Here is a 15,000-nt window from a genome sequence, read left to right on the forward strand (position 1 = left end):
CACTCTTTCATTGCTCAATCCGTTTTCCTCTGCCATCTTTCTTAGCTTTCAATTTTCGATCCGTTTATGGTTTCCCTTCTGCTTATTTTGAATAATACCTGTCACCTTACTGTGATTATATCTTGTATCAAGTCGTCATCGAATTCATCACTCCATCTTTGTTACACACACACACAAAAAAAACTTATAAATTTTAAAGTAATTTGTATTTATTGTAACCATACACCTTTAACACCCTACAGATAGAGCAACCCTTACTTTGAACTCTGGCCTACTATAGGACTCTACGGGTTGGTTGAGTCAAAACCAAACTTAAAGGTCTCAGATTTGTATGTTTAAGAAAAATATAAATTACTTTAAAATTGGTGATTTATTCCTTCACGTAATACAAACCTTCGATTTTTAATAGGAGGTTTCTCCTTAGGAAAGAGGACATTCCTATTACCAAAAATGGCTTGGTTAACGGACCCAGGAAGTCTCAGTGATTTTAGTCCTAAAGTGGAGCAAATGTTATGACATCTGTCAATCCCCTAATTTCTCGTGCACAGAATTGCAAAAGGAGTTACGGGCCATTAAAAAAATTGGTAACTCAATGAAGAATCAACATCCATGGGATATGTTGTCCAATGTACATGCATTACATGATTAATGAATGTGTATGTAATGGGTTGGACATCCACCTTGCTCAGAAGATGGGAGAAACACTTCAAATACAAAACCAAATTGCAAAGAAAAGTCACACTGGTGCATAGCTTACCTGCATTTAGCATCTAGTTCAGCAACATAACTGAATAACTGCTTCACCCCAGGAGAGAGGAAGAAGACAGTTAAATTGTCAGTTATTCTTACCTCTGATTCTAGATTTATGTCACAACCGCTATCCAGATGTGATGCTACTTATCCTGTAAGGGAGCAGGGATTGTTACACTACATGCTGAGCAGCTACCACTGGTCCCAAGGATAAGGTGTGGGACCTGAGGGTATGTTCCCGAGGTAGTGGGCAGTGAAGGTCGTCTGACATTTCTAGATTCTAGCCCTCATGACCTGCACCATAAACAGATTCTTCCTGAAGGCTAAGGCTGAGCTGATACTTTTGCCTTTGTGTGCCCTCACACTCGAGGGGTTGCCTTCTTGTGCATCATCTGGTGTGTAAGAGTGTCTGATGGTTTTCAGAGGCCAGAAGGAGATGGTGCTCTTGGAGATCAGTATCTTAATCTTCCCAGAGCTTAGGAAAAATCTCTGGTACACATTTCTGAAGCACAAAAATCATTTAATGTAGTGTCTCAACACCATCACAAGAAGAAGCAGCAAATCGACTCATTATTAGATGCTTCCTTAAGGGAAAAGTTAGAGAAGGTCTCAAACTTAGAATCGCTGGGTGCTGAGTTTTTATCACGAACTGCAGAACGAATGAAAAAGAGACCTTCTAACCTTGGATATGACCAATTGCATATGTAATGCTGCATAATTCTCTGACCCTCTTCAATGAAATCAGGTTAAGCAGGAACACAGATCATGATCTGACATGTCCTTGAGAAATCTGTATGGGGCTCTCTCTTGAGATCTAATGACCTTCAGGACATCCCATTCAGGAGGCTGAAGTTCCTTTGGAGGGCAAGAGTGTTCAAAACTCCTCATGAGCATGGATAGTTTTCACGAGGTGTAAAAGTCTAAGCCCTTCAGTCTGAGGACTTGGCTAAGAGCCAAGCAATAGCCCTTTACTGTGACAGTTATGAGGTGCTTCTTCTAGAAAAGAAAGAGGAGGAAATCAGCAATTACAAGCAAAGAGGCTCTGACCGGAGAGATATTCTATCTAAAACACCAATCCTAGAAGATGACCCACTTCTCATGGTGCAGAGAATCTTAGCAGATATCTAGACATCTCCCTTGCAGTGACTCTTGAAAAGCCCTTTGCTCGAAGGAGATGTTGGATAACCACAGCGTTGAAGTTGTGGAATCTCTGCAGGTAGGGCTGACATAGGAGGTTGGGCCACTATGTTAGTTCTCTTGGTATCTGGATGAGGAACATTAGCAGACCTGTGAACCATTTGACTTATGGCCACTTGGGAGTCACCTGGGTCATCTTAATGTTCAGGGTCTCCAACACTGTTGATGAATCACAGAGAAACGCAGAAAAGAGAAAACATCCATGTTGCTCCAGGGATGTTGGAAAGTGTCCTTCATTGCTGCTGTCTGGTCTGTAACTGGAGAGCAGTACAATGAAAGCTTCTTGTTCAGGTGTGTTACTAACAAATCAATCATTCCACTGCATTTTCTAATGCCTAATTGTGTGTCATCCTCGCTAACTCACATAGGTCCTGTGAAACAGTCTCTTATTGGTTGTTGACATAGGCCATCATGGTAAATCTGTAACTCATCAAAGCTACTGAGTGTCTTATCAAGCTCTGTTGGAAAGCCACTGGGATCTAAAAGCATAGCTGCATTTTAGCAGGTTGATGTGCAGACCTTTCTGTTCATCAGACCACAGTCACCAGGCGGTGTCATCCCTAGGGTGTATGTCTCATCTCCCCTTGGAAGCATATGTGAACAGCAGAATCTCTTGAGGAGGGGAGCCAAAAGAGACTCCCCTCGTGAGGTTTTGTTTGTTTAACTACCTCTTCCGATCCTCCCTCACCTCTGTGTTCATTGGAGCCAAGGAGTGAGAAGGATTGGTAATGGCTAATCAGTGATGTTTCAGACACTAATGTAGAAATTTCTGGCAAAAGAGCCTGTGGTGAACAAAATTTTCTAACGATGAAAGATTCCCAGAAGACGTTTCACTGATGTGCCAGTAAACGTTGAACTGTTAGAAAGGGTCATGCAACCTCCCTGAGTCTGTTGATATGAACATCTATCTTAGATTCTCACTGCTGCCATATCTATCAACATTCCCAGATACTCCGCCCTTCTCTAGGGCTTGAGACAAGACTCTTTTAATTGACAATGATCCATAAATCATTGTAAAAGGCTAGGAGTCTGTCTCAATCCTGGAGCAACTGTCTTCTTAAAGATGATATAACCAGCCATTTGTCAAGATACCTCAAACGACGAAATCAGTTTGAATTAGTCCTGGCTGAGACTAGCGTGAGCACTCAAGTGAACACCTGTGGAGTGGTGGATAGTCCGAAGAACTAGACTTTGAAGTGATGGACCATTCCATCTAGGATGAAGCTGAGGTACTTCCTGTTTGATCGATAGACTGGCACTTGAAAAGACTATGTACACATGACATGTGGTTTAGCCCTTAAAACTAGCGCGTTGCATATACAGATGATGCTACTCTCTTTGCATCAATTCCATCTCCTAAATGATCTGTTGTTGCTGAATCCCTCAATAAAGATCTAACTAAAATTAGTGCATGGTGTAATTTATGGGTCATGGAGTTAAACACTAACAAAACTCAAAGTATGAATGTAAGTAGGTCGAGGAAAGTGGTTCTTTAACATACAGATCTCTGCAGCAATGATAATGTTTATTCACTCTGCATGACTCTTTTAAGATCTTATGTGTGATTCTTTATAGCAAGTTTAACTTTGAGATTACATTCGGTTGGTCTCTTCTTCAATTGCACATAAAATTGGTTTATTGAGAAAATATTTTAAGATTTTCAGTGATAAATCTATTGTGAAGAAGTGTTTTAATTCTTTAATTCTGCCTTGTTTCGAGCATTGTTCTTCTGTATGGTCTTCAGTTGCTGAATTTCATCTTAAAATGTTGGACAGGAACTAATGGTCTATTAAATTTCTTATTCCTGATCTAGATATCAATCTCTAACACCTTTGTTCATTTAGTTTGTAATGCTTGTTCCAAAGATTTTTCATAATTTTGACCATCCTTTGCATTCAGATCTTCCTGGACAGTACCATCCTGTTTGTGATACTTGGTATACAGTTAACTCTAATAGTCACGCCTTCTCCATCATGAGACTTAAAATAATACAGTATTGTAAAAGTTTTTTTTTCCTGCTGTGACCATGTTTTGGAAGGATCTTCTTAATCAGGTAGTTTAATCAGTAGAACTTCAAAAGTACAACTTTACGTTGAATGTTCTGATGCTGAGCATGCTGACATGTGTCTTTTTATAGTTTACATATGAAAGATTTATGTTAATGTTGTTACTGTTCTTAGAGTGTTTCATTTTGATTGTTCATTACTTCTTTAATGGCTTAAAGGTTTAAAGGCCACTCATGAATGACAGAGGCAAGGGACAGTGACATTACCCTAGCAAGCAGGACAATGCCCTAAAGATTGATGATATATACACAGGATCAGTGCTCAAGCCCATCTCCACTAGGCTAGGACCAGGGAGGGCCAGACTTTGACTGCTGATGACTCAGCAGGTAGGCCTATAGGCTCCCCCAAACTGGCCCCATCCTTAGATAACAAGAATGGCGAGGTTGCAGCCACTTAATGAGCGAACGAGTTTGAGCAAGACTTAAACTCGTCTGGCAATCACCAGCAAGCAACGTTACCAATACCCCACCACAACCATAGTTTATCTATTTTCTTTCCTCACTTATAGCTTAGCTAATAATAATAATAATAATGATAATAATAATAATAATAATAATAATAATAATAATAATAACAGGGTCCTCCCCATGGGCCTCATCAGACTCCTCTTCCGCATGGAGGACTGGTGGAGGCACAGCAACAGAAGACTTGTGGGCTTTGGCAGAGGCCAGCACATGCAGAAGTTTATTCATAAATGGGGTACAATCAATCCCTATTGAAAGTGAAAACCTAGAAAGATCCATATTTCCATCATGGTTGTCAACAGTAATTACAGCATGGGGAGATGGTTGAGAGAGTGGCAGGGGTGTATTGTCCCCACTAGGGAAAGACCATACACCCACTTTTTTATAACCATTCCTGAAGGAGAGGGACAGACTCCTGTACTGCACGTGTATCATACATGCTCGTACACTGATTGTATTTCTGGTTTTAGTATATTGTCGTTATCGCTCTCCCCTGATAACCTGTATGTGCTTGTTATATGTGCTTGTATCAATCTGTTTGAATTTTTTTTTACCTTCTTTCGCTGAAACTGTTATTATAAAAGCTTGCTGTCTGTTGAAATAAATTTAGTCGCATTTACACCTTCTCTCAGTTATCAACTAACTGTCCACTCATTCACTGGTGACCACCAGCTCCCTCCGGCCCTGCCCCTCACGGCTGTGTCTTACTTTTTGATGATGCCACCTTCTGACACTTACTCTTCTATCAATGACACACCCCTAAAACTACTGTCCTTTGCCGGCGAAGAAGCGTTCGCCTGGTTCCTCGTCGTCAATGACCTTTGATGTCAGAATACCAGATAACTCTTAATCAATCAATCAATCAATCGGCGGGTTCCAGGGTGCTGAAATCCAGTTTTGCATCAAATTTGTGACTTAGTCAAGCACCAAAGCAGATTACGTTCTCTCAGCGATCCTCGAGGACACTTTCCCTAAAATCTCTGATTGGCTGTGCGAGCAAGGAGACACGCCAATAACATACGATGCCCTTAAATCATACCTACTGGAGCATTATTTGCCATTACTGGATGCCCGGATAGCGAAACTTTTTTAGCTCTCTCAACAACCGTTGGGGAATCAAATAGCTTCTCTTGCCCTCAGGAAAATGACCAGTATCACTCGCCTTCAACCTGATACACATAGCTCTCCTTATGAAGTGAATCTACTTCGTGCCCTTTTAGGATGGCTCCTACCCGAACCTATAAGTGCTACCATCCCCGATGTCGATATTTTGCCTTTGAAGGACCTGAAGACCAAAGTCGATCCCCTTATTGACAGCCTCTTCACCACCTTCCAAACGTCCATCAACGCCTCCACTCCTGACAAAGTGGACACCTATTCATCATCGACTGAAGCTAACGTAAATGCGGTCGGACACAGACACCCACCCCATGATGGGCCGGAGTGGCGACAAAGCTGCCCACCACCCACATATACCACCCCTCCCTTATGCCCCAACCACCGACCTTACCAGCCCCTTACTGACACCCATTGGTTGCAGTTATGCTAATACCACTCCAAATTTGTGAATGGTTGTCAGTGGCCAATAAACGTGCAGGTACGCCTTCGCTTGCAGCAGTGGCCTCCCCCTGTCACTAATCTTTTCTTTTTACATGCTGCAGGTACAGGAATGCATTTTTTGGCAGACATGGGTGCTTGCCATTCTCTTCTGCCAAGGCCACTCTCCAGGACACAAAGTAGTCTGTCTATGTCTTCTGACATCTGCCTGGTAGCTGCCAACGGATCTGCGATACCCACCCATGGTTATGAAACCCTCTCATTATTGTTTGGAAGCACCAAGTATATTTGGAAGTTTCTCGTTGTTAACTTCACATTGCCAATCCCGATGAGGATTTCCTTTCACACTTCCACTTTCTGGTTGACGTAATTCACCGACAGTTAGTCAACGCAGATTTGTACTTCTCGACACCTCTCCAACCCGCCCCTCTAACCTTGCTCTCCACATCAGCGCACCCAAGGATGTCTAAGCTCCCCTCTTCACATCGTACCTGGAAGTTTTCCATCCAGAACTTTGTTAAACGCCCATGGTTCCCGCAAAACATTGTATTTATCACCATATCAAGACAACGGGGCCAACAGTGTTAACCAGATTTAGACGTCTGGCACCCGATTGTTTGGCAGCCGCTAAACGAGCTTTAGCTGAAATGGAAGAAATGGGCCTTTGCCAAAAGGCATCAAGCACATGGTCATCATCCTTACACATAGTCCTGAAGAAAGATTGATCTATGCATCTATGCAGGGATTACAGGTGCCTGAACATGCAGACAGAACTGGATCACTACCCTTTCCCAAACATCGCCGACGCAACCTCCTGCTTGCCTAAAGCGAAGATTTTTCTCCATGCTCAACCTTCTGAAGGGGTATTATCAGGTGCCCATGAACCTAGAAAACATCCCCAATACTGTCATCACCAACCCCTTTGGTACATACCCCTTCAATTATTCCTGTTTTGGCCATCGTAATGCTTGGGCCACTTTTCAACATCTCATGGATGGTATCTTAGGGGACCTCATAAGGGTTCTGTTTCCCCAGAGGATGAATCCTGGGAAGAAACCACAGGAGAAACAGCGACCTTGGTTCTCAAAGAAGGCAAAAAATGCTAAAGAGCTTCTTTGGCATCAGGTTAGGAGTGCCCTCTGATGCCAATGAATTTATTTTATACTTTTTTTTTCTTCTTAGATAACTCCACCCACTGCACTGGAGGCCACTCTTTGCACTCCTCAGAGGGGAATGACTGGGAAGTCATGCCCCCTCCAAAAACCAGAGAGTAAATGGGGTTCAACTCTGGCTTACTCATTTAGCTGCCACAATGGCGGCCTTCCTAGACAGGTCGGATATAGCAAGGGCCAATCACACTAACTCTGAAAAAGAGAGAAAAACCAAGAAGTCAAAAGCAACTACGTCAGTGATTCAGCAGTGAACTTATGCGCTTTGCTGTAACCAGTCAAAGTGTGGGTTGCTCTACCTGTAGGGTGGGTAAGTCTTACCTGCTACCCGTTAGCCAGCGATGTTTGACTTCTTAAAAATCTAACTTCTATTTCAGCTTCACCAATGTCATAATCCTCTTAAAAATGGTTTGTATTATATGCAGGGACAAATAGGAGCTAATTCTAATTTTCATAACGAGAAAACCCATTAAGCTACTATTAAACTTCATATCCTAGGCCTATCTATTCATATTTTTTTTTGCAATGTAAACCTATTAGGGGTTTCATTGTTTGGGTACCAAGTTTAAATAATGTGGAAGAGAAATTAAACAAATACATGCCATGTATCTAATGTAACTTCTCATTTATTTGGTGAAAATTTCTCTTTCAAACATTAGAAATCTCAAATAAATACCTTTTAATTAAACTAGTTACTTACTTTAAGTAAGTTTTGCAGTGTTGCCACCATTAAAACTTGAAACACAATCACTCTCATACCTTTGCTTAACGAGATCATTCAACTTCCATTTACATGTACCACATCTTACGGTACAACTTTCTTCACAGGTAAACATTGATTCACGTTAACAATGGAATAGGATAACTTGTAACACACTTCTAAATATTTTGTAGCATTCACTTCTTTATGAGATGGCACTTTAACTTTTATATTTTATCATTCACCTCAAAAAGAAATTAATTTATATTTACTTCCATGTATTTTTCACAACAGACATCAGAAGAAAATATTAAATTCTATGGGTCTTTACTGCTACAGGCTTGTTCTTTGCTTTATTTCACTCCATGGTAAAGTAATGTCTTTACTTCCATACAATGGATAGTTGTCTGAAAACTGGATGCCCCACGTTTAAATTTCATAATTGTTCACTTTCAAGTATCCATAAATATCCCTCCCTTTTGAATAAGTTAACTCTCCTTTTCATTCCAAACAGCCTCATTTCTGTAAGACATAACTCACTTTTGGAAGAAGTTGCTAAGAATTTACCCCTTTATAGTTCAAAATATCGCTCACTTTATATCAATTCTAAAAGTCCCTTGTTATCGATGCACAGGTGAACTCTCACCTTTCCTATCTATATAGCTTAATTTTTGGAAGAAGTTACTATAAAATTACTTATCTATACTTCAAAATATCACTAACTTTTGAATGAGGTAACTCGTCAATCACTTCTAAATATCCGGTGCTATCAACAAGCAGATGAACTCCCTTAATTACACTAGGTTTGGACGAAAGAGATCCGTGCAGGTTGGATGCATCGGCCACCTAATAGCTGTGATGCTGACCGTGACGGTTCCGTCGTATTCTTTCATTCTGGTGATGAGGATGGTTTTTGGTATCACCATGATCGTCATGCTTCTACCCGCTTGGAATTTGGGTGAGCATAGATATATTAAGTTTACATAATCTCTACTACTCATTAGATGCATTCATTATTCTACGTTTTGAAGTGAACTGAATTCTTACATGTATATTTATGGAGCCTACAATTAGTGGATTCCATGGTAGTTTAGTGTCTGCAGTCCTCGGAAAATCATACTTTCTAAAATTTTTATTTATATACATACATGCATACATACATACATATTTACATACAAAGACACGCTCAAACAAACACATAAACACATACTATTGCCCACAAGTATTCTTACACGCCTTGAATATTTCTCAAATATATTTGAAATGGTAACACTGACCCCATTAATGTCTGGCCTCGCTCTCCTTTCACATTCTTATCCTAGGTATTCCATTTCCTTGATATAATAATCTTTGAATAATGTAATTCCTCTCTTCATTCAAGTAAGCTTCTTAGACTATTGCCTTTGTGTGTTTACTGTTACTTAAGAGAACTGGCATTCCTTTCCCATTTTACCCAAGGTCTCCTTCCTCTCTACTACCTACTCTTCATTCCTCCATCTATCCCACTGCTTCTTTCCTCACTCCTCTCTCTCATTTTTCCTCTCCACCCCTCTCCACTGCCCTGCTCTTTCTCTCTTTCCTTCTCTCTGTCTCCCCCCTGCTCTCCATCTTACTTTTTCCCTTACTCCCCATCTTCCTTTTCCCCCTACTCCTTTCTTCCCTCCCTTTCTCTTTCCCCCCTGCTCTCTCTCTCTCTCTCTCTCTCTCTCTCTCTCTCTCTCTTCAACAGTCACTGATTTCCGAGTATTTTCTTCATGTTTTCTGTCCCACCTTATCATCCTCTTTTGGTTTTGTTATCGACGTGTCTGTATGGTTTTAGCTACCTACTGTAACTTGCCGTAAAACAAAAGCACACTTAATTTCAACTCCCTCCCTCCCTACACCTTTTTCAGTTCGCCGTTTCCTCATTCTCCTCTCTCAGTATTGGTCTCTTACGATTCCTATCCTTGGAACCTTGTGTGTGAGAGCTGGAATCTGACACCATGCTTCCTTTCTGGAGGTCGGGGCTTGGCATATTGTTACTCCCTCGGAGTCCCTCCACGAAATTGTACAAGGGAATGGTTAGGTGTCTCGTGAGATTCCAAAAACACAATCTTCCTGTGCTTTTGTACAATCGATACTCTCTTGTTGAAATGGTATTATTCATAGTTTAGTGTTAACAACATTTCAAGTCGCTAGAGGGCCACAACAAAGAAGTTGAGTTTGAAGTGACACAGCTCCATGAAGAGAGAGAGAGAGAGAGAGAGAGAGAGAGAGAGAGAGAGAGAGAGAGAGATGGACATTAATTGTCCACAAATGCCCAAGGCTGAACGTTTGTGTTGATGGTGACGAGAGTTATTAGACTTTGATAAGCGAAATAATAAAGATTAGGAGTACACGTGGAGTGCATCATAGTGATAGACAAAATGCCTTGATCTTATGACCCGACATGTACAAATATTACTTAGTAATATCAGAGAAAAATGTTAATACACCATGGCTAACTTACTGGTGGGACGGAAACGGTTAAAATGTTTAAAAACAGAGAAATATGTCTTCTCACAAGAGAAATAGCTCGAAAGTGATGCAGATTGGAGAGAGAGAGAGAGAGAGAGAGAGAGAGAGAGAGAGAGAGAGAGAGAGAGAGAGAGAGATCTGCTTATTCACTATGAGCTGAGGATAAACAAATATTATATTGATTTAGATCATAGAGTGTGTCACATTACAGGTGTGTAGGTACGTGATGGTAACGTGAATCTTTCACATTGTAAAAGGAGGAAAATCGCCTACAGTATTATTTTGTCCGTGAGCATTTAGGGCACCATTAATGCTGAGTCTCAGTAGCACCATGTGTGAGTAGTGTTATGAATAAAGTTGTGGTTAAGCCGGTGAGATATAGTCCAAAAAACCTAAACAAACTAGAGCAACTGAGGCAGTTGCTACTTCAGAAAGTGAGAGTGAAAAATCTGTGGGATGCAGCCAGCTGGATCATGGAGGTAAGCAAGAACAACAAATTCAGCACATTTGGTCAAGAGATTATCATCCAACTGAGACTGATTGAGTGAGATCTATTACTGGCGTGCTGCAATAAAGATCAGATTCACGCGAACAAAAACGCAGATGCACAAAGTACATTGATGACGAAAAATGTAACTTGTAAAATACCCAAAGTGTATTTCGTAAATTACCAATTCTATCGAGGTCTTTTTAAAGACTTTGAAGTGGCAACACATATGATCAGAAAGAGAAAAGCCCATACAGATCTAGCAGCTTTTGGCATAAGTCCCTGCAAATGGGCCACCAATTAAAGCTACTAGTGAAATACGCCTTATAGGGCTTATATGATGCAAGAGAACATATTATGAAGGATTATCATCATATGAAAATTCAGGTCTGAGTTCGTTCTCTGTGTTGCAATGGGCACATACAAAGACTGCAATAGCTTCACACCCTACAGTGCCATCCTATCAATGGGTAATAAAACAATCACTTGGAAACATATCAGGTGGTGGGCGAATCCCCATTTATGCAGATACTGTATTTGTTTATGGACAACCAACCAATAGTAGATGTCTTGATGGTTATACAAAATATCATACATAGCTTACTTAGAGAACATGTCTGTGTTGCTATCAAAATCGTGGACAGGAAGTATCCATGAGATTTACATGGTCGGCAGATGAGATGAAGGGGGATAACATGTACCGCTAGGGTTGGAAAGAAGGACCCGAACGTGTCTCATCCAGTAGTTTCGGCATTGTTATTGCTGACAAATCTACTGTTACTGCTACTGCCAGAAAAAAGAAGGAAGAGGGGACAGAGCTCGTAGAAGCAGTGTGATGCAATAATTGTTGTTGGGGTATTAAAGCCAACACTTGTTGTTGGCACGGGCCTTTCCCTTGGTTGGCCCGTAGGTGATCTGTAAAAATTTATAAGGTAGTTGCATTAATGGAAATTTGAAAGGTTTTTAGTAGTAGAAAAAGATGTGGATAGGGTAAGGATGATGGTGGTAGTGGTAGAGGGCCATCATTTCTCGGATAGTGGTAGTTTGAAAAGTGGGGGTGTAAGGCTTTTGAAGATTAGAGAAAAATTGTGCAGGTGGGGTTGTCCAACCCTTTACTCCCTAGGGTCCCTGCAGAGAGATTTTAAGTGGTAGATTAGTTGAGAAGTGAAAGGGGGTGATGTGAATAGAGCCTTACAATGAGGGGATGAGATGGTGCATGGAATGAGGAGGTCTTACCTTGGTGGAGGTAGTGTTGAAAGCAACTGTGCATGTGTGTCTATGCTTTCGACAATTGCTTTTGCCAGTGTGGCTGCCTCTTTCATGGCATGTGGTGTGTTGATGTCTACAAGTAGATCACCTCGTAGCTGTGCTGTTTCTCTGCATTCTAGTAGGTAGTGCAGGAGAGCTTGTTGTGGTATGACATCACAGTGTTCACACCTTGTCTGGATGTCATCTAGGAGTTCCCAGTTTGCTTTGTAACCCAGCCGGAGTCTGTGTATACATACTGCCAGTTTTCTTGGGGTGTATCTGTCTATGGGAGGGGGTTCTAGTTCCGATGCCCATTTGTACCATGTTACAGAGGGAGAGCCATTCTCTATCCTCATATGTAGTTCCTTGATTAGGTTGTTCTTGAGCTGTGTCTTTATTTTGCTTTTGATTTGTTGCAGTGCAGGCTGTATGTGCACCTGTACATTGTGAATGTGTTTGGTGCTTTTGGCTAGCTCATCAGCCTTTTCATTCCCTGGTATAACGATGTGACTGGGGATCCAGTTTATAGTTACTAGTCTGTTTCTTTCATTATGTTGATGTAAGAGGATTTTAATGTCCGCTATCAGGGATTTTTTTTCTTTGTTTTTGTCCTGCTGTAGGACCTGCACTGAGGATCGTGAGTCAGTATGGATGACTACTGGCCCTTCCTCATTTTCAATAGAGTATTTTAATGCTTGCTGTATTGCAACAAGCTCTGTCTGCAGGGTGGAGACATTGTTGGATGTTCTCCAGCAAGCTGTGAACTTGCAGGAGTGAACTGCCGCTCCTGCTGTTTGGGTTCCAGGATCTACTGTACCATCAGTATAGTAGATCTGTGCCCCTGTTGTTTCTACTGAGGTTATAGCTGCTTCTGCTGCGTTTCTGAGTTCTTCTATTGTGCAGTTTTCTTTTGCCCTTGGGAGTTTGGTGTAGTTGAATTTAGCAACTTGTTTTTTCCATGGTGGAATGTGTATAGTACTTTGTGCTGTGTCAGGTTTTAATTGTAGGATTGTTTCTGTAAGGCCAAGTCTTTTGATGTTATCGCTATGGTCTTTGCCATAAGAATCTGGGGTTTGTACTTCAGGATGTTTGGATAGTTCCTCTCTTACTCGTCTTTTGGTGATTGAGTCTCTGTCTGACAGGAACATCTTTGCAACAATGCTTGCATTTCTTAGTGCAATTCTGTCTTCGAGGGTTGGTAGTCCGGTTTCCAACCTTAGGTTGCAAAGTCTTGTCCACATTGGGGCTCCCAACATGAGCCTCATGGCATTGTTTTGAATCACTTCAATTGTGCTTGTTTGTAGATCTGTTAGTCCCAGGAGTGTTGGGGCGGCATAGTCTACTAGTGATCTGGAACAGGCTAGATAGTATTTCTTTTGGACGTGTTCATTTGCTCCATCCTTGAGCCTGCACATATATCTCATAGCTGCATTTCTGGCATTTGTTCTTTCCTTGAGATATTTTATCTCTTGCTTGAAAGTGAGCTGTTTGTCTATTATTACCCCGAGGTATGTGTATCGGTCCACCCATTCTAGGGGTTCCATTCCTATTGTGAGTGGTTGTACGGGGTTTGGGGCTTTGATTGTCATTGCTTTTGTTTTGGCAATGTTAATTTTTAGTCCAAGCTCATTGGATTTGTGGCTGATGGCATTGAGTGCTCTTTGCATTTTTATTGTCCTGACTGGCCCTCGAGCTATTACACATACATCATCTGCATAGATAAATATATTAACTCCTTCAGGTAGCTGAAGTGAGGCTATATTTTCCATGAGGATGTTGAAAAGGAGGGGGCTTAGAATTCCTCCTTGTGGCGTACCATTTTCCAATTCATGATATGTGGATATCACTCCTTAAAATTTGACTCTGGCTTGCCTTCCTAGCATGTAGTTTTTAGTCCATGCTAGTAGGTGTCCTTTGACTCCTTTTTTTTTTTTTTTTTTTTTTTTTTTTTTTTTTTTTAGCTACTGAGATGCAATAAAAGGCAATGCGTCTTCTGGTAACGACTGCAGTCAACGTGGCAGTGAATATTCCAAGCCAGAAGAGAGGAGTAGGGTCACCTGCCCAAGGGGCCCGAGGTGCTTCTCTCGAGATCCCTGACTTCAACACTGGGATACTAGGGAGAATGACAGCAGGATGAGATGGTTTTTAAATTTAATATATATATATATATATATATATATATATATATATATATATATATATATATATATATATATATATATATATATATATATATATATATATACTGTATATAATGTTACGAGTCCTATTTCGACTGGTGCCTTTGTATAGGTATGGACCTGTTTTACCATTATTTTTAATGTAAAATTGTTTTTCATATTTCTTTCCAGACCCCTACTAAAGATTCAGAAAATAAAAAGGGCGAGGATAAGATACAACACTCGCAACCAGAAACTTATAATTATGTAAAACACCCTTTTCTCACAAATTTTGAGGGTAAAGACAATAATTGTTGCCAGTACATTATGGTGCCTACCTTTTGAACGAGGCCTGTGATATTCTGTCTCTGGTATAGTTCATGGCTTTACCCTAAAATAAGGCTACTGATTTCTCCCTATGCATAACCAAAGGCAGTAAAGGGAAGACAGGAAAGCTTACCTTAAAAATGACCTGTGCACAGTGCACACCCAGTCCCTGATCAGCGCCACCTATTGCCGTAGAGCCCAACTAATTTGCTAATAGTTCAAATATTACTATAACAGTAGACCAATAATTGGTCTATTCTATTAATCTTATAATTTATATTTGTATTAAATCATATTGTTGATCAAACTCCTTATAATCATTTACGTAGCTTCATTTATTTTCTCGTTAGCAGAGGATGCTCTTCCTTTACACTGGGTGA

General features: G+C 40.8%; 1 protein-coding gene across 2 annotated transcripts in view; it reads left to right on the forward strand.

The window, feature by feature from the left end:
* Positions 1 to 15,000, forward strand: part of LOC137642164 (solute carrier family 22 member 6-like) — an 88,094-nt gene that overhangs the window by 53,890 nt on the left and 19,204 nt on the right. For both annotated transcript variants that reach the window (XM_068374699.1, XM_068374700.1), the window contains exon 6: positions 8,707 to 8,861. In XM_068374699.1, coding sequence (XP_068230800.1) covers positions 8,707 to 8,861 — 155 coding nt within the window. The remainder of the gene's footprint in view (positions 1 to 8,706; positions 8,862 to 15,000) is intronic.

Source organism: Palaemon carinicauda, chromosome 6 (assembly GCF_036898095.1).
Source record: "Palaemon carinicauda isolate YSFRI2023 chromosome 6, ASM3689809v2, whole genome shotgun sequence".
NCBI lineage: Eukaryota > Metazoa > Arthropoda > Malacostraca > Decapoda > Palaemonidae > Palaemon > Palaemon carinicauda.